The following is a 21,475-nucleotide window of genomic DNA, read 5'->3' as shown; positions in this document are numbered from 1 at the left end:
AATATATGACACAAATGCAGGACGGACATATACACTACGTAAGTTTTCGCTATTTTTATGTTTTATTGCCTTTTAAATCGTTTCATAACTGTTTCAAATTAGGAAAAATTTATCGTAAGTTCACTGAATTTTGAAGGAAAACACTTTTTTGTTTATCCTAGTGCACGTGACCAGTAGAAAAGTAAGGAAATATGTAAGAGCCATCTAAAGATGAATTTGTAATAAATCTGCAACCAGTAATGGTCTGATTTATTCGAAACAATTTTTTAAACCATAGTTGTGGATAGTTTTCGTATGAATTATAAAGCTTATAATTCATAGAGACAATTAGCTGTACATACTCAATGCCAAGGTAAATTTTGTTTCAATGTGATAAGAATAAGGATACTAGAAACGGTTTTATTTTACAGCTAGTCACCCATGAAGAGAAGAAGAAAACTTATATGAGAAGCACTGGTTTAGTTCTTATTAGGTCATACGCTGCAGAAAAATTGTTGATGTGAAATTAGTTAATTAGCCAGCTACGTGAGTGATCTGAGTTCTCCCCCTGAACATCACCTTGCTACTGCTGCGAGTTCACTCACCCATCGCTGTATCACTCTACCTCCGTGGTCCGCCTAGCATCTCTTCGTCTCGCTACAGGTCCCGTGGACCCCAATTTCACTTCTTTGTGGTCATAACTACGTAAACCACTCTAGTCCTTTCCTTAATCGGTTCATAAGACATCCTGTCTCCCCAGTTCTCTATGTGCATGCCTACACTGATCTCTGGACGACTCTTACATTTTGAATAGTCTCACTACTGAAAGCCAAGGCTGCTACTGCATAGATAGAAACTGCAAGATTTCTATTCCAGACACGCGGGGAAACTTGTGAATTAGTAATTTGTGAGTGGTCAACATGTAGGCATTTACAGTCTGTACAACTGCTGTTCATTGGTATGAGAGAGGGGAGAAAGTGTAACTAATTTAGGAACTGAATCCTTTTATTCAAAATACGAACTTACGATCATGTGATGTCACCAACGTGCCACCTCAAACGCGAGAAAAAAAATGCAGACCCAAAAGCAGGCACTCCGGTGTAGCTTTCCATAGCCGAATATCGTGCGATACAAGTTAGGTCAGACATACTCCTCACAGTGGGCTGCAGAGCCATAGACATGTCGAACTAAGGGGACATTTCTCAACCTAGGTTATATTCATTAAGACTTCTGTAAGTTACACAGCTAGTTTCGGCTCAAAAATCCATTTCGAGTACATATAAGAAAAGTGCGTGTTCACACGACATGCACAAAGTACCTCTCAAACCATCACAAACGGTGACACATTATCTGATTTCCCTGCATTTCCATGCGTGTGGCATGGCTTGTTCGGTGCAAGTGATCGAGAATGGCTTTTCAGGTCAAGAGTAGCTCTGCGTCTAAAAAGAGCTCTTAATAAATACAGCCTATTTTAGAAGGAAAATGTCACATTGATTCAACGGTACGTCATATTGAGTGACTCCAGCAATTCGTTATCTCCTGCCTTGTTTTCGCAATGTGAGTTTATAGTGACTATGGAGTAGACTACGAATCGGTCCACGATAGCAAATGCTGTCCGGCACTGTCAAATCTCAATACTCCGGGGTCAAATATGTAGAATAATATAAGCCGCTCTCTAACATCACGTGAAAAAGGTAGCGCCTTGCCGCGTCTCTCGTAATTATTACATTCGTAACTGAGTAACCAACGTGATGAACTCACATAGACATAATAGTATTCGCGTGTCTCATTGTACGCTTTTGATTTCTTCTTCTTCTGGCGATAGCCAGCATTCTGTTTCACCACAGTAACAGCGATTAAGTGTCCGAGTGACAGCGGACTACAATCACACGTTCTGCCACCGTGCTTGTGCGGCTGGAATACGTTGATCTTCTTCACTGCTCATGCAGCACGCGAATGTATTGCAAATGAAGCCTACTCAGTCGTCGTCACAAGCTCTCAAACTGCACGCAGTATGAGAGGGGCTGCTGACCTGAGCCGTTTCACACAAACTCGTAGAGACTCCTTAAAATAGGGTTATCAGAAATGGGACGCTCGTAACATTCAAGGCTTTCAGATAAATCAGGGTATATTACGTTGCGCATCAGGAAACGGAATGTGCCCGTCGGTATCTTTTCTTCTCTGGAACAAAATATTACTGCTGTTCAGAAACTCAATGATATCGGGGCCTATCAGCCCCAAGGAAACTAGTCGTATAAAATACTGTCAAAAAAAAAGTTACGTTTAAAAAACATACGGCTGTAGTATATAAAACAGCCTCTCCACTATTTTCGCCAAGGACAAAAGATAAACGCCATGTCTTGAGGACGCTAATGGAGTAGCTTGTAGCGTAGCTCAATTAATACAATACGATAAGGAACAAAAAAGACATTGTGGTGAAATATTAGCAACACGTCCAGCACGAGAAATGATAAACTGGGTTCGCTTTGCCGGTTCTTAACATGACTCTTGACAATATACTAAAATTATTCGTCGAAAGTCGAATGTGAAAAATACCAATACCGATTTGAGAACGAAATAGTGGAAGACTGTGGAAACATGCAGAGATGAAAATAGATTCTTACGGCACGTATGTGTCATGAATACCTTTTTAAATACAATCTACAAAACAGTGTGATTTAACCAAAGAAACTACTTTCTCAAACAGAAGAAGACGTGGCTTAAAATCCAGACTTCTCAATTTTAAAGAAGTTGCTCTTTAAAGAAATTAATGCAGAAGATTAAAACTTTCGAAGATATATTTGTGAGACTGATGTCAATGCAGGGAACATTACAACACTGACATATGTTGACTAATATATAACAACCGCTCAAACGTAGACGGAAAATAAAATTCTTCAATAATACTGATTCGAAATTCTCTCTCGTATCCATGTATCTCTTTAGTTTCGCGGTCGCACAACAGTGGATACAAAGATACATTTAAAACTTTTCAGTAACCAACTTACTCTTCTAAATGCGAAAATTTTTTGTAGTCGCCATCCTACACAGGGTAAATGATCATTGCAATAAAATAAGAGAAATCAGAATTCGTTCGGAAAGAAACTGGAACGGTGACGAAATGCTCTGAGGATGGTTCAAATAACCTTCTGCCACGCACGTACGAGTGAATGTCAGAGTCGTCATGTAAATGTAGATGTAAAATAAATTTAACTTTCGATCTGCAGATCTCCACCCAGCTCACAAAGAAATGAATGACCGAAATCACATAGCAAATTATTGACATGAGAAAACAATGCTGATAACGTTAACTCCTCATTAGAGCGAAAGCACATCTGGTGGACAAACACCCCGCCCCATTACAGCTGTAGCACGAAACTAATCTCGGAAGCTATTCTTCGTCAGATTTCAATCGACCGCACGATTCTACGAGTAACGTGCCTTCGACGAGCTGCTGCAGTCGAAAGGCATAGTATAAATTACGAGGGTTACTGTAAATTGACGCTAGTAGCAATTTTCGTTTATCATGACAATTTATGGCTGAAGAGTACAATAGACAACCCGATCTGAAAAGAGAAAAATATATGACTTTAGCTCGGCTATTTTGGGAAAGTTTGCTATCTTTAGAGTACAGAATGAAATTGAGATGTACAGCTTGTGGTCTAGTATTGTACTACGACTTCCCCACGTTATTTACAATGAGCTTGCTGAGATCACCCAGGTACGTCGACCGTTAAGTCTGCCTTACTTGAATCCGTGGCTACTGGGCAGAAATGTATACGGCTAACCCCCCCCCCCCCCCAGTCGTATTTTTGTGGCGCGCACATTTACCGAAGATCCTATCAATGAAATATTTCTGATTTCCATTCGTCGCAGTAGGAACTGTGATTAAAAATTCAGTTAGTCGAGGATACGGGAAAGAGCCAGGAATATGCAGAAGTAACAGCGGCACTGTAGTTGCGCGAGACAGCTTACACAAACACCGGTAGGAAAACGTTACTCGGTGAAGCTCGAGGTCTACGACACTTCCACGGCAAGTTGGGGGAGGGCTTTTTAGTTAAGTCGCAAAGATGTCGCCGATTACTGCCGCTCATTAGCGAAAACTGCGCGCCGGATAGGTAAAGCCGAGTGCAATCAATAATGCAAATGAAGGGCAATGTTGCTCGGAGCGGGTCTTACCTATTCATCACGCTGTGCGACAGCCAAAGAGAAACTGTTTCGTTTTTGCTGGGCGGGGAATACGCGGGGCGGGCCCGAGTCCGGTGGGCGGCGCCAGCGCCTGCGCAGTCGCACCTCGGCCGGGCCGTCATTGGTGCGGGGCGGACCGGGGGGCGGATCCGAGGCGTGGCCGCGGTAGTGGGGGGGGAAGCGGCAGCTGCGAGGACGGCAGCCGCCGCAGTGGCGACCCGGACGCGGGACTAACAGGACGCGGGTATGTGCTCACCGCGGCGGCGATAAAAAGCGGCGAGCGCTCGACGGCGAGATGCTGGTGCCGCCGGACATGATGGCGGCGCAGTCCAAGCTGCTGTACCAGATCAACAAGTACTACGGCGAGCGGGTGCACGCGCGCAAGGCGCAGGTGGCCAAGACGGTGCGCGAGGTGTGCAAGGTGGTGCAGGACGTGCTGAAGGAGGTCGAGGTGCAGGAGCCGCGGTTCATCTCGTCGCTGACCGAGTGCAACGGCCGCTACGAGGGGCTCGACGTCGTCTCGCCCACCGAGTTCGAGGTGGTGCTCTACCTCAACCAGATGGGCGTGTTCAACTTCGTGGACGACGGCTCTCTGCCCGGCTGCGCCGTGCTCAAGCTGAGCGACGGCCGCAAGCGCTCCATGTCGCTGTGGGTCGAGTTCATCACGGCGTCGGGCTACCTGTCGGCGCGCAAGATCCGCTCGCGCTTCCAGACGCTGGTGGCGCAGGCGTGCGACAAGTGCGCCTACCGCGACTCGGTCAAGATGATCGCCGACACGACCGAGGTGAAGCTGCGCATCCGCGAGCGCTACGTGGTGCAGATCACGCCCGCCTTCAAGTGCTCGGGCGTGTGGCCGCGCTCGGCCGCGCACTGGCCCATCCCGCACATCCCCTGGCCGCACCCCAGCCTCGTCAACGACGTCAAGACCGAGGGCTTCGACCTGCTGTCCAAGGAGAGCGTGGCGCTGCAGGGCAAGCAGTCGGCCATGGAGGGCGACGCCTGGGTGCTGAGCTTCACCGAGGCCGAGAACCGGCTGATGCTGGGCGGCTGCCGGCGGCGCTGCCTCAGCATCCTCAAGACGCTGCGCGACCGCCACCTCGACCTGCCGGGCAACCCGGTCACCTCGTACCACGTCAAGACGCTGCTGCTGTACGAGTGCGAGAAGCACCCGCGCGAGCTGGAGTGGGACGAGGCGTGCCTGGGCGACCGCATCAACGGCATCCTGCTGCAGCTCATCTCGTGCCTGCAGTGCCGCCGCTGCCCGCACTACTTCCTGCCCAACCTGGACCTCTTCAAGGGCAAGTCGCCGTCCGCGCTCGAGAACGCCGCCAAGCAGGTGTGGCGCCTCACGCGGGAGCTGCTCACCAACACGCGCTCCCTCGAGAAGCTGTAACCGCACTCTGTGGGCCCGCCCGCGCTTCTCTTCTCTCTTCTCACCTCCACCTCTTCGTTCAATAATCGTTAATAAAACTTCTGCGTTAGACATGCGCGCGTGTCACTTCAGAAGCTGTAGTGTCGTCCGAACTTGTGCTCCGTCTCTAATGACCTTGTAGTTGACGGGACGTTAAACACTAATCTTCCCGTATTATTTACACCGAGCGACTACCACCCTCAAAGGTTACATACGCGCTCCTCTCCATAATACAACACATCACAAAACAGCTGTGCAAAGTAAATCTGTACCAAATGATTCGGTATTTGTCAAATTATTAGACGATTTTAAGACCGAATCTCCACACTGAACCTCTGTTGCGCTATGAGCCACACCTCTTCATTGCACGGTAAATAATACTTACTAGTGCAGCATTTTGCGTCGAACACGTGCATGTATTTCAGTTCGGAACGAAACTGCCAATTGCCACATGTCAGCCAAAGATTTTGTCTCCGCTTTATCGAAGGACTGTTGTCTCCAAAGGGAACCCCTTCTTGAGCATAACAGCACATATAGCAAAGCCATTGGGTTCAGTGACTCGGAGTGCGCTTCTTTATTACTTCTATTGCTTCAAAAGCACATGTCGACTAAAAGCTTCGGATACCGCTGAAAATGGCCCTCAGAACAAGCCTTCACACCGACCCTTCGTTGCTATATGAGCCAATGTGTTTTTTCATCACGTACAGAACCTCATCATAAAACCTTAAATAATTTAAATACTCGTAATATAGAATTTCACATTACACGTAGTGAGAATCAGGATCTTACGGCTTGCGAATCTGACACTGATCGCGCTTCAGCCTCGTAATAAAAGATTTTGCTTCGTCATTGTCCCGCAGCAAGGTATAACCACAACTTCATTCCCGGAGATATGTCAAATTAACTTCCCTCCGGCTTCTGTACCAATTTTTCGCTTCTATCGCTGAGTAGCTACGCAAACAATTTTAATCCAAAAAATCACTTTCGGTAGTAATTAACAAATACACTGATATATTACGCATACCGGTGAAAACAATCCCACTTTAAGACTACGAAGTGTGTGTTTTTTAGAGAATTTTTTTACTGTAATTAAATAGGAAAACTGGCTAGTGAGATTAGTTCGTCGTCTGTATGGATTGTTTGTGTGCAGTTTGGAGAGCGACAATACGGACAAAGCGTCTCCATCGTTACTGAAAAAAAAACAATCTTTTTGTGTATGTGAAACAAATGAGTGCATTTTTAATATGCAAAACTAAAAACATTCTGCGATGTATAAAGCGAAATTATATTTAAGCCTGTGTAAAGTGTTGTTTTTTTTCGTATAATACGAATGCATAAAAGAGTCATAAAATTGTGTTTTTTGGAGTGAGTGTTGAGTACGCGACTGGCTGAGATGAAAGGTAACGTACAAACTAAAAGCTATCAACTTATGTCAATTTATGTAAGCAGTGTAACTGTCGAATAGTGTCTCTCGCTCAGGCCGCTGTAGGCCTAAAACTATACAGCTCTCTAACGCGCCGAGGAGTGACGGTGAAATTTTAAAATTAGGCCTACCTGTGAGGACTTTCATTTACTCATTTCTGTCTGACTATTTTGCATTTCGTCTGTAACATCTGTGTCTATAGTCGTCTGTTGTTTGTTGTCACAGCTGATGTTTGTTACAATAAAACCTTTGTCGGCCAGCCTGTACTGTATCTGGCGCAATAAACGATTTTTGTCTCCCGACTTGGGTGCGTGTTGGTTGTGTCCTGAACCCCCTGTTGTCCCTGCTGCACGGGCATATTTACAGCGGAGGCAGAAAATTGAGACGCCCGCCGCGGCGGTTTATAAATACCCGCGGCCGGCTGCGGCAGCGGCAGCCATACAAATTAAACACACATGTTTTACAAAAAGCCCGCTGACAGGCCGCGCGGAACGGCCGAGACGCCTGCAAGTCCACAGCTCGGGCCAGTGCATCCACTAGAGTTATCAACTACCTCGACAATCAGGCTACACACTGCCTCTTGCCACACCACGTAATACACTTACACCGAAAAAAGTCTGTGCGCACAAAACTTCTCTCCGGCTTGGGAGGAGCGTGTGTACTCTACACTGAACTTAAAAATAACAGATATTTCAACCTCAGACGGCAATCCATACTGTAATAGCTTTACTACAGACGTGTAGGCTACTAGTGTACTGACAAAATTTACGAACTTAATGAAACATAGTTCTGATACTATTAGAAATTTCAGTTTCATAAACTGTGGCCAACGGAATAAAATTCCTATAACAATCCTGTCAAGGCACACTTAAGCAACAAAGCGAGATGGGTATTTTTTTTAACAAACGTCACTGCCCTTTTTAATGACTTAACGACAACTAAGAGGCATCTGCTTGGGTGTAGCATAAAACAAAACATGTGAAATAACATTTGTGTAGGAACATATTTTCGACATTCAAGCTGCTATAAACAGAAAAACTGGAACTCTGTGAATCCAAAATGTTTATTAACAATTATACCACGAAAGTGTATGTATTTGTTCAAATGACAATAATTGGCTCAAATGGTTCTGAGCACTATGGGACTTAACTGCTGAGGTCATCAGTCCCCTATAACTTAGAACTACTTAAACCTAACTAACCTAAGGACATCATACACATCCATGGCCGAGGCAGGATTCCAATCTGCGACCGTAGCATCAGTGCGGTTCTGAACTTAAGCGCCTAGAACCGCTCGGTCACAGCTGCCGGCATGTATTTGTTAGAATATACTTGACTGCTTCACTGCTGGAACGGAATTTGTTTATCCAACGGAAAACGTTCCTATATCTTGCGTGTTACAGTAATAAGTGGTTCTTCACGGATCATTAAAAAACTCCTAAGTGGTGTCACACCTGAAGAAGTGTACTTTTGTGATAAGAGTTACTCCACCTCTGGAAGAATCGACTACCGCCTCGCTTTTACTGAGAGAATGTGTCTGCAACTATAACAACAAAACTGAAAACAAATGTCACACAATTATCCACAGACGTAATATTTTTTCATGAGTATCAATAACAGGCATAAGTAAAGAGTGGTGTACCACCAACAACAGATCCATCACACTCGTTCCATAAGCAGTTCTATGGTATACACATACACAGAAGTTTTGAAAATTATCAACAACAACTTCTGGGACTGTTTCATATTTTCTTAAAAAGTAAGGAAACGTAAGTAGCAACCCTACAAAGCCTAAAACGTAATTATTGCTCCATCGTTAGGAACGAGGCAAAATAGAATCCGATGCATTAAATAATTGCATCGAGTTTGATTAGCAACCAGAATTTCCGTAACACATTTTTCATTCGGGCAGATGGCGTGTTCTACACAAATATTTCGCAAACATTAGTCCATTCGTCATTCCAGCACCAAACTAGTGATTATAGCTTTGGCAACGACGTGAAATATCTGCAGAACATCGCTCTCACTTAGTGCATGAAAACGTAATTTCTCACCTGACGAGTAAAGAAATAAGTACTTAGACTTACACTGATTGATGAACCTTTATCAGAAATATTGCTACAAATGATGCATGTACCTTCCCATACACACCCTGGTCGTCTACAGGCCACCTTTCTCTTTTTGTTTAATTTTTTATGATCATAATCTTCCCATTTTTATAATACTCCACTTCCACACCACACAATATGTATATGACTTTCCACTATTTTATAGGCTTTAACTAAAAATTTTGTTGACACTTTACGCCATACAGAGCCATGTAACTTAATTTTACTATTGTATCTGCTGTTTTATGCGAAGTCTTAGGAAAGTTCCTCGAATATTCTACATAAATCCGTGGTCCCGGATTTTCTAAAGCTGTTTAATCATGTTTTCCTCTAAACTCGGCGATTTATAGCTCCATAGCACAAATCAGAAGCTGTATCTTCCATCCTCGGATGGACAGACACCGTCACCTTTATGAACTACACAACGGCAGTATTTCGGTTGCTGCAGTTTGTCTGGGGAGCTCAACACAGTGCTCATCAGTGCCCTCACAATTACCACATGAGATGAATAGGTTTAAAATATCTAAAATGCAGACATGCTAAAAGCTACGCAAGATTACATTCGCCCTGTCGCGCTCTTACTCACATTAGTAGGCCTACAAACAGTCACACTTAATGATACACAAGTGAAAACCGATACAAGACTGACTATTAACACATTGTTGAATTTCTGAGTGATGTCTGTAAATATTCTGCTTACAAGGAATCTGTACGAACGCAAACTACTTAACAATCGCAATGATAATAAATTCCGTCTTAGCACCAAAGCAGCTACTACTCTCCTGACGGGCGGATTCATTTACTTTTCAGCAACATGTCACACGCACGCACAGTGCACCCCTTAAGCGTGTACTGAAGACTCTGATCAATAATAAAATCAAATAGCATCAAAGAAGTCCACGGACTAATAGGCCTAATAGCAAACAGGAAAACTTCTGTTTACTTTTACTTCGTCGTCAATACAATTCATGTACGAAAAATTCCTGGAGATTAATAACGAATTTTTGGGATCAATACGGAGAAATCAACATCATAAAATTTTGTTGCAGATGTTCATGAAACATTTTGTAGAGTTATTCCGCTTTTGCGTACGTAACAACTCCATACTGTCCTTACGAAACTTTCGAACATCAACGATCAATCCACTCCCCAATACATCTACTACCGAGTTTTGACAGTCAAGCGAGTAAAAAATTGGAGTTTTAATTTACAAGGGAAGATTACAGGATCGTATAGTGTTGACGTACGTAGAAGCTACTTCCTAGCGCTCTAGAAAAGAAATAAAGATTTACATTTTTATTTACACGCCCGTACAGATTCATGCTGCTAATGCGGCTTATTTGAAGTGCACAGTCAGTAACCATTGCCATAGCTCGATTTTGGTAAGTCGCCGAATAATAATTCCAATACTTATGGACATAGTTCCAATACTTGCACGATTCTGAATATATGTTTTACATGTAACTCCGATGTACAAAACATAAAATTACCCAGTAGCATTTAAATAATTAAAAGCCTCTAATTTACCGATAGTATGGTCCACTTGAGCTGATCGTTCAACCGCACCGAATATCTCGTCGTTCTGAAACGGTATAATAGATTGCATTGCAGTAATACGGCTGACGTCTAGTGGGCGAAAATATGCGGAAGTCAAACTTACCCGCTTAAACATGGGTTTGTGGCAAGTAAATCGAAAGAAAAATCACTCTCGAAGTTTTAAAACAAATTAAACATAAGAGAAGGGGCGCTAATTAATTACCTTCTCTCGCAGATAGCTGAGTTAAAATAGCTTTCATACACGAACTGTTATCTGTTTACAGAAAATTTCAGCGAAGTGTTTGCTAATAGCGACAGAGTCAGCACGGAAATATACTCAGTAATTTGCTGCCCTATACTCATCTACTATGAAATTTTAACATCTTAAACCACGCCCGAATTCTCCACAGACCGTCTGCAAGACTTTGCCTTGCTACATTTGAGCTCTTCCTGGAACAGACTAAAGGAATCAAGTGTGGTATTCACTAATCTAGTCTCTGCGTTTATGGAATTGCCTCTAGCTTGCCCAATACCACAATATAATCCTTTACGTAAACGAAATTCGTCTGCTGACAGCTAAAGTGAATAATCTAAATACGTTATTTTACAGGTTTCGATGTATCAGTCAGGTGAGGTAGTATAAAAAAGTTATCATGTATAGTCGTTTAATGTTATTTATGCAAAAGATGTCAACAACGATAAAGTTAAATATTTTAAAAATTTTGTTCACTTCACTCGAATACGTCTCAATGTCTGAAGCTGCAAGAGTAGAATGCACGACTACATAGTTTTAACTGTCGAATGTTTCAGCCATCGTCAATTATTAATTGCTTTTCCATCTTAAGCTTACTGCAGTTATTGTAAGATTAAGACGAAGAAACCAAGATATTATAAAAGCTGCTGCGGATGATGCCCATGCAAACGAACATGTTTTTGCCATGTTCTTCTTCGATCAACTGCTACCTAACGTCCCTAGTCATACAAATAACGTATTATCCATGCCACTGATATGCTATTCCTCGCGAAGATCCGATTTATTTGCACTTAAATAAGAGTACAATAATACCAGAACTCTCCTAAGCGTAGCTTCCTTAATGAGAGAAGATTAAGGGATGTAACGTATTGTATTAGGAACCTACCTACTTCCTTAGGAGTCGAAACAACACACTGCCACAGTTTAACCCAGGTGGTGTAAGAGTATGAAAAAGCGAAATATTAATACAAAATACTAACGCATCACGTCACAAAAAAGGCACCTGACACTGTCAAATTGCTTATTGTCAGTCCTGTCAGTAAATAGCTACTGACGCAGCATATTGCATTCACTTGTTACCTGAGGAAAAATAATACGGTAATTTTTTCAATGAAGGAGAGGAAGACTGGCTTTTAATGTCCTGTCGAGGAAGAGATGATCAGAAAGGACTGGAGAAAAAAATCGGTCGTGTCCCGGAGTTTGCCTCAAGCGATCTAGGGAAATGAGGGCTTGTCGCAAACGTCGTCGCTGGATGCAGTACCGCACCGGCGGCCGCCCAGGTGGCGGATTCTGACACAATCGCGGGCGGGCCTTCATCCGTCAGCGTCAGCGCCCGGCACCGGGCGGCCGGCCGCAAAAACCTCCCCTACTGTTGCTGCTGACTCACACGCCCGCTTTATCATTGCGGAATCCCGAGAACAAACGTCGCTGAATGTTCCGCAAAAAAAAAAGAAAAACATTTTGAATTCGTCCGTCTGAGAGTTGTCGGAAGCACACAACAATAATTCTCTCTTCTTTTACAGTCTCGGTTAAAATATTATTTTGGTCGAATAAAGTTGTTACCACTATTCTCTGTAACGGACTAATAATATCTCATTTTTTCCTATTTCTGGACCTGTACCCCTTTACTTGAAGAAGAGCGCCGGTCGGTGTGGCCGAGCGGTTCTAGGCGCTACAGTCTGGAACCGCGCGACCGCTACGGTCGCAGGTTCGAATCCTGCCTCGGGCACGGATGTGTGTGACGTCCTTGGGTTAGTTAGGTTTAAGTAGTTCTAAGTTCTAGGGGACTGATGACCTCAGATGTTAAGTCCCATAGTGCTCAGAGCCATTTGAACCATTTGAAGAAGAGCGAGTTAATATCCATTGTGGGTTCTTCCGGGCGGCTGTTGTTTTTATTTAAAAGGCGCACACAGCCAGTTCATTGACGCCCGAGCGCTAATAAATAAAACAACACAGAAGTATGGAAGGCAAAATGGTACAAGAAACTAAGTTGCGGACAACAGTTACCAGTCTAAAGGCTGGTTTCACGTAGCGCTACGTTCTAGTCTGTTCTGTACAGGTCCTCTTCATAAAGACTGCAACCTACGCACATTTCAACCAGCCCACTGTGGTTAAGCCTTGTTCTCTCTCTACATTTATACCACTCGCGCTTTCTTTCAAATTAACTACTCCCTCACGTCTCAGGATGTGTACACAAACCTATTTGCCCTTTTTTGTTCAAGTTGTGACGATACCTCTTTTTTCCCCATTTCTATGCAGTATCCCTTCATTAATTCCCAAATATACCCATCTAATCACCAGCATTCGCCTGTGGCACATTTCATAAGCATCTATTCCCACCTTGACCGAATCGTTTTCTTGTCCACGTTTCACTTGTGCCGCTTCGGACAAATACTTTCACAGCAAATACTTGCAAACAAACTTATATTTTTCATGTTACCATATTTTTCAGAAAAGATTTCCTTGCTGTTGTCAGTCTGCATTTCATATTCTCTTTGTTTTAGATGTGTGCATTTTATATTCTCTTTATTTTCGATGTCTTCTCGTATTTTGCTGCATCACGTAGCAAATGTATTCCAAAGCTTTTAGGATCTCGTTTTCTAATCCCCCCGCGTCACCTAACTTAATTCTGATACAATGCTGCAACACATATAAAGACCTTAAAATTACACCTACGCACGTAATAGAGACTGACAATTCAATGACAGTTGTTAACCAAATATTCTCCCTAACACTTCGATACGAGTTCTAAGCTCAGCAAAACATCGTGGAACTCTTTTAACACTTTCCGATGTGTCTCCCAAGTAGAGGGCTAGTTCACACCCAATTTCGATGCTTCCTTTGAACATCGGATACTGTCTCAACTTCTGTATTCTAGGAATATAAAAATTCAACCTCCCTCCGTCGCACAAAAATTTATTTCAATTTACTAGCATAGCACAAAAGCGAAAATTTTGTTAACACCTTTGACCTATATACCAGAATACGTAACTAGCGTATTAATTTACCATAATTTACGACGCCGTTCTATATTTTGCGGAATATAAATATTCTACAGACAGTATGAATCAAAGAACTGAAAATTAGTAAACGAATGTTGTTATTGTCACCAGTAAACACTTAAGATGGGAATTTTGTAAATTAACAGCACATTCAGACTCTAATTAACACTTATTTCGTGAGACTGAATTTCTTTTTCGTCACTAAGCCGCATGATGTCTTACTAAGAATGATATAGGTATGTATGTATGTACTAACTGCCGAAATGAAAAGAAAGATACGGAAAAAACATAATTTCTCATTTGATCTTTTCTGTAAAGTAAAGCCGTTTGGCATGAAATGGCAGGCTCGTGACTACACAGCGGAGAAAAATATTTCATCTCTGAAAGAATTGCAGATGATCAACTAGCAACTGGAGCCGCTGTTTCTGGATGCAGCATGGACTACGTATGGAGTAGACTTACTGATTAACTATTACCTACCTGCGATCGAATCAACGTGACTATCGCCATAAGTTCATCAAAACATGCCCTTCACGAATGGCTTCCATTAATGCGTATTCAAAGCAACAAGACCAGGAACCGACTGAATTTCTGCGCTAGAGTTAGCGCTGGTTTGAGTAAGACCCTCTTATTCGCAGAGAAATTCTGACTATGATACGCGTCCGATTGCAGGTACTCCCTCAAAGCACAGCATACACCACCTCGAATGGAAAATGCATGGAGCCCAAGAAGTAAAAATTGTCATACGTGATAACGTACGATGAAAACACGATTAATTTGAATAATAAATGAAAAGCACTAGTTTGCTTTTGTTCTACAGTGTTACTTTTATTGTGTTAACGGGTTTTCGGCTTACAAGGTCATAATGTTGTTCTTCCAAGAACCGACGGATGATTCAGTTAATACGATTAATTTGTTTTGACAGCAGAAGCCAGTGCCTTGGAAACGGGAAAACAACGAGGGAGTTTACAGTCTACAGACTGTCTTAATCCAAGAATGTGCCTAGTACCCTTAATGTTTCTAACAATGTGTGTTGCACATTCCAGTAACTTTTTCACTTATTATAATATTTCTTACACAAATCCCTCCAGTGACAAACAGATTAGTTTTAGATACCATAAACAACATGGCCTACACCAAATTATCCCTTCTGTTGGTAAGCGTTCTCCATAAGCATCGTTTTTCCTTCAGTCAGCCCAAAATATCAACAGTTTATCGTTTATAGGTAAAGTTTTATTACAATATCCTCTTATGCGGTTATATTTAAAATCCTATTCATTTCTTCTACTCATGTGTCCTCACTTTTCAAGTCCCGCATTTATGCACTTCTGTGTTCCAACTGCATACTTTCTGAAATTTCTTTCTTACTTTTACACCAATATTATTTCCTTGCATAAACATTTTTTCTTTGATGCCACCCTACAATTTTCATTGCTCTTCTTCCTAAATAACACTACCCTTTACTTCCTTCTTATTATCTTCCACATTCTTAAAAAAAAAATAGCTTAGTGGATAATCTAAAAACACTGATAATCCAAAATACACATATTTTAGCGGAAACTGCTGTTCATCGCATTTTCAAAACATGCTAAATGTCACATTTGAAAGCCCACTTCGTTACTTACTCGGTACTCGCCAGAAACTAACAACTTATTTACAATATTACATTCAAAGCACACTGCATTTCGAATCACTTGCTTTCAGTGCAATTTCGGGAAATAGTCCTTTTTTTTGTTTCAGTTTTTCATTCACTTTTTTCCTGACTAAGGCTCTCATTTTCGTAACATTAGACACATCGTTAGCTCCCCTATCAACACACTTTGTTCATTATATGCTTGTCACTTAGCGGCCCCCATTCCGGTTCATAAGCATTAGTGTGATTTTGTCATCTACGTCTTCACAACCATAAATCTGCAATCTTCATGAACGTATTAGTTTTAATTAAAAAATAATAATACTACACGTTTCGCTGTTTATTTATTTCTGTAAATAGCCGAAACATGCGCGGATAATCCGGAAACAGGATAATCCACACTGGGGTAAACGGGGGTTTGCTGTACTTTTGTGTGTTGAGTTCTTTAAGCTCAACCCGTGTTTCCAATAAACGTCCTCTAATGACCCGCTCGTCGAAAAGAAGTTAATATTAACCAACTTTCGTTCCTTCCTTCACAAAACATTCTTCCCCTTTCATTTCAAATTTTTCTACGATATCTTTATCCTGAGACAGAAGAAAAAAGTGTCATGTGTATTTCCGAATTTTGGTCTCTCTTCTTTCCGCATTTTTGTCGCTCATGTGAATTTTAATTAAATCGCTTCATAACCTCTTCGACGTACAAGTTAGTGGTGATCAGCCTCACCCCATGATTACAATTAACCTACGAGCTTATTTTTATGGTGTTCCGCATTTATAATTCTTACCTTCTTTTCGTAGAAAATACAGGCTTCATAATTCGTAGTCTGTGTCACTGCTCGTTAGCTGCAGTTTCCTTCGATATAAAGAACACGTTATTCTCCTTTACTTTACGTTAGTTTTTACTAGGCTCAGACGTGCCAAAAATATATCCTCGTTACACTTAATTCTTCCTGTCATTATTAAGCCTGAAGTCGATGTCAAGCTGTCCAGAAGCTCTATTATTTTTCTATCTAACAACTCGCCATATGCGAAATTCAGTCAGAAAAACTGGTCTACGCTTCAACAACGGACCGATACGAATTCAGCGTTTGTTAACCTCCAACTATCTGTGAAAAAAAAAGATAGTCCTTTTATATATTTGTGTTGTGCGGACAATTTGTAGTTGGAATGGGGTATGTGAAACGACAGCCTTATTGAACCGCAAGTAGCAATGTTCTGTGCTACCCAGCACGTTGGTGAATGAATCTGGTATCTTGAGGCAATACACTAAAGTTAAGGAACAAAAAAGAGCACAAGCGATGTATAAAATGAGTACGCCAGACGCATATGCATCGAAAATAATACTCGTGCACCCTCTTAAGTTACGAGTGCGAATGTTTACTTTCTACCCTGGTACCCTCAACACAAAAAATGTCTGATCAGCAGAAAGACACACTGTAACAGCGATGCCTTGTGCGGCGATGTACAACAGTGTTTAAGACCAGAGGCTCAGTGGTGACCGTGGGAAACAGTAGTTTCTGGCAGGGACAGTCACAATGAAAAAGGGAGGAGCCGTATCAAGCAACAGTAAAAAAGGATGTCAAATTTAGATCTGTGTGGATAAGAAATATTTTGTAGTAAACATTCGCTTCAAATCAATAACGCATGACGATGAGAAAAACCTAGTGTGCATAGTTTGTTTGGCGTGGCGGTGAAACTAAAGCCGACAGATGAAACTTTACAATTTCTTAACGTGTATTAAGTCATGCTGCCAGGAAAAACTCAGACTGCGTTTGAAGTGCACGAGAGCGTCAGAAAAAAACTAAAGATATGTCACATTCGAAATCGGCTTAGCTATGACACAGAGAATAATTATAACTTAGCTGCAGGTTACATCTGCCATAAGAGTGTAACAGAATAAGTAAACATTAAAACAGTATCGTCAAGATAAGAGATTATTATACAGATGTGTCATCAATTTCATATTAACAGACTTTTTTCTTTCTTCGCACTGATTTAAGAAACTGCTGCGTGCGCCACAGGTTTCATACGCGAACTGTCAGCCTGGGAGTGAAATTATTAGGTAGCATCCTATAACATAGGCTGCATACCCGCACCGTCTGGGTTAAAGCATTTCTCGGTTTTCGGATTGCTGATACTGAGATATAGCTCACAGTCTCTCAGGAATATGTATATAGTTTCACGTACGTGAAAGATACGGATATTTGTCTGTCCCATACTTCTGTTAAGAGGTAAGACATTTCAGTAGCATATACATGGTACCCCTTATCTCATCTGTTTGCAAGAGCTGAGAACTAAAAATGGTCTTTTAGATTTCCATAACATTTAATTTTCCCCTTTTCCTTTACGAGGTACCATCGATTAGACTCGCGTCATTTACTTTCTTCGCGTTCATTTTCATGCCCTTTTCCCTTGTTTCACCAATACACTTAACAGAAACTTCCTGTCCCCTTTTTCCTGGCAATGTCTGACTTTTGTAAGAAATGGCCACTTCTTGGATATTTTGTTCCTGTACGGGTTTTCCGTTTCTTGCACCAAAGTACCTTCTCCTAAGTCGCTGTGTCCACAGGTATTCACGCTTTTGTGACAACCACGCAGTCATTTTTTTTTGTGTGTATCATTTTCTGCTTTGTTGTCCACCTTCATCCGCGGCTTATAGCGTTAAATATTCTTTTGCTCTGCAACGTGAGAATAAGAATTTTTCAGAAAAAATTCGGGATCGATTTGACGATAGAACATCTGTAGAGCATTTTAGCAATTAGAACAGGTAAATTTACTGTCGTGCCCAGTATTCCCACACGCAGTCTCATCTCTTCTCTCTCTCATTACCACAAATAAAAATCTGCTACACAAGTTATGATTGTTATCTGAAATTCGAAGACATGAATTTTCCACAGCAGCAAATCCATTTCTTCTATATTCATTACAACATACAATAACTAGCCGTGATCCTTGTTGCAATGGAAATCTGACAGGCGGTTCCGGATCATGTCAAGATTCAAATTCGTGCCGTGGCGGAATAAAGAGACGGCTTTCTAAACGGCATTGTAAATGGTCATAATTTTAGGTGGCATAGGCGGAATGATGCCGCAACTGCGCATCATACTACACCCCAAAGAAACATGGCAGTCCCAAATGTATGTGATCCAGTTTGGCTTCCGAGGTGGTGTTGGATCTCGTCAAGAACTCTTCTCCTTAAATGTACTAGTGCCGAAGTATGGATGTCGATGTGTACGCTTGTTTCATTGACTATAAAAAAAAAAAAAAGCCTCTGGGTGAGCTAGAGAAAGATGCAGGTTCTGACGTTAACTGGTAGTGATCAAAACGATTTTCGCATCATCAGCTCGTTGTATTGGAATCAGGCAGTAAATATAAAAACCGACCGAAGAACATCAGAAGTGACTACCCTGCTCGTTTAACAATTACTCCCAAGCATTTTTCAATGAATTGTTGGCGGAAAAAACTAACGAGATCATTATAAAAAGAAATTTTATTAACTATATTACGTATGCAGATGACAATGTTGTTATAGTAAAAGATATGCCTGCGCTCCAACACTCGATAGTTTAGTCCAGGGCAGTGAAAAATTTGGTCTGTTTGTCAACACTTCCAAGACCAATGTTCTAGTCGTCTCGAAGAGAAGAATGCAAACAACCTTGTCAATAAAATGATCCTCCTTGAAGTGCTTGGACACTGTGATGGTTGAGAAATGTCACTGCAAGACAGAGATCACATCTAGAACAGCCCAGGAGATAAATGAAAAAAGAACTTCTTATACGATCGGATCTTAGGCTGCAACTAAAGATGCGAATGATTCGTTTCTACGTGTTATTCCATTTTTCTCTGCGGATGCGAAATCTGGACACCTGAAAAATACCTAGAGAGAAGAATTGATGCTTTTGAAATGTATCTGTATCGCTGTCTCTTATGCACACCTTTCAAACTAAGAAGCCCTTCATCGAATGAAAAACCGAAAGAACTATTGTTCACTATAAACGAATGGAGAACTCAATATGTAGGGCACATTATAAGAGGCGAAAGGTGCTGTTTATTACAAATCTGCACATTATTTATTTAATCGTATGGCTAGGGCCCCTCGTCGGGCAGACAGTTCGCCGGGTGCCGGTCTTTCAATTTGACGCCACTTCGGCGACCTGCAGTCAATGAGGATGATACGATGATGATGATGAGGACAGCACAACACCCAGTCCCTGCGCAGAGAAAATTCTCCGACCCAGCCGGGAATCGAACCCGGGCCCAGAGGATACACAATTCGTCACGCTGAGCATTCAGCTATCGGGGGCGGACAACAAAAAATGGTTCAAATGGCTCTGAGCACTATGGGACTTAACTCCTGTGGTCATCAGTCCCCTAGAACTTAGAACTACTTAAACCTAACTAATCTAAGGACATCACACACATCCATGCCGGAGGCAGGATTCGAACCTGCGACCGTAGCGGTCGCGCGGTTCCAGACTGTAGCGCTTAGAACCGCTCGGCCACTCAGGCCGGCTGCCGGACAACAAATCTGCACTGAAGGGGTAATAAAAGGGGAATGGTCCGTTGGAAGACGAAGGAACTCGTGGCTGAAGGACATTTGTAAATGGTCCAATTGCACATGCGGAGATGCCTTCTACGCTGCACTAAAACGTCACGTGGACCCCCAACCTCTTTCAGGAGAAGGCTCCTTAAGAAGATTTCTTTTTTTTATATCAAACACGAATTTCCAGTCAAAATTCTGAGTCACGACGCTAGGCCTATATGTCTACTGTGAAGCGAAACAAAGACTGTGTCGCGCTTATCCAAACAAAATCCGGGAAGCGAGAGGTTCTCATACATCCGTCTTACAGGTCATCACCATGCGGCCTTCGCTTTTTTCCAATTGCAAACGAACGTCTGAGTGAAAAATTTTTGCAGACGATGATGCAGTGATAACGTGGCTGGCAGAACTAGTGTAAAACTTTTTTGCACTGATGTAATCAGAAAACGAACTCAGAAAACATATGAGCATTGTAGGTGATGGAAGAGTAGCTAAAGTACTTGTCTAAAGCGACATCAAGTTGATACTGAGACATGCTACACCAAAAATATTGTGCCTGTTTGCTGTCTTTACTTCTTGTGTAACACTCTTTATGTTTTGGCTCTTCCACTATACGATAATAAGCCAGTTGTTTCTAATTTTCGGTACGATTTGTTTCAGTTTTATTTCTGGGTTTATCTGCTTTTTTCCTATTTTTGCTAACAACTGCTTGATTGTTTCCTTCCGAGACCAAGTAACTTAGAAAGCTAAGCCACGCACTAACGTTGGTCCTATAGGTTCTCCAGTATCGTTAATACGTCTGCAGGTTGCCTTGGGTTTTAGAACATATTCTTTATTTACACGCAGAATTGTCATCATAGATTTTAAGAGCTTTCGTATTGAGGCACTATAGTTAGGAAATATCTAATTACATGGACATGTACAGTGATGTTAAAGATAATCGCGCGATTCATTAACTTCCCAAAACATCGGCTGCGCAAATTATTGCCGAAATAGTCCTTCGCAAAACAGTAACGCGTTATTGTCAGTTCCCAATTTTTGAGCTAAAAGGCGGAATCTGTATTCCGTCGTTTCTTAAACACAGAAATAAATGGTCCACTAGGTGTGTCATAGAGGTCTGCGCATCGAAAATTCACTAGAATCACAAAGAAAACGGTTTTCCACTTCAAATGTGCTTTATGTATAGACTCCGGAAATTTCACCACCAAACTGAAGCCTGAGAATCCTTCACTCTGTTGACAAATACCACTTCCGGAAATTATTCCAATCTACATGACTGCTTTCAAAGAAAACGCATGTGCTGTCAGTAACAGTTTTTAATTCTAAAGTTTCCAGAGTATTTAATTCAATATTTCTTAAATTGACTGTTCCAAACTTTGTTCCCGTGGTGGCTTTCACTTAAT

The 21,475-nt window shown here is 41.9% G+C and overlaps 2 protein-coding genes across 2 annotated transcripts in view; one reads left to right on the top strand and one right to left on the bottom strand.

Annotated features, from left to right (window-relative positions):
- Positions 1 to 21,475, bottom strand: part of LOC126412765 (neurobeachin) — a 1,487,907-nt gene that overhangs the window by 362,645 nt on the left and 1,103,787 nt on the right. The window lies entirely within an intron of this gene.
- Positions 4,387 to 7,303, top strand: LOC126412764 (protein mab-21). Its single transcript, XM_050082517.1, has one exon. The coding sequence runs from the start codon at positions 4,463 to 4,465 to the stop codon at positions 5,558 to 5,560; it is 1,098 nt and encodes a 365-aa protein (XP_049938474.1). The 5' UTR covers positions 4,387 to 4,462; the 3' UTR covers positions 5,561 to 7,303.

This window comes from Schistocerca serialis, chromosome 7 (assembly GCF_023864345.2).
Source record: "Schistocerca serialis cubense isolate TAMUIC-IGC-003099 chromosome 7, iqSchSeri2.2, whole genome shotgun sequence".
NCBI lineage: Eukaryota > Metazoa > Arthropoda > Insecta > Orthoptera > Acrididae > Schistocerca > Schistocerca serialis.
The sequence above is the reverse complement of the archived record's forward strand: the minus strand, read 5'-3'. Positions and strand labels throughout refer to the sequence as shown.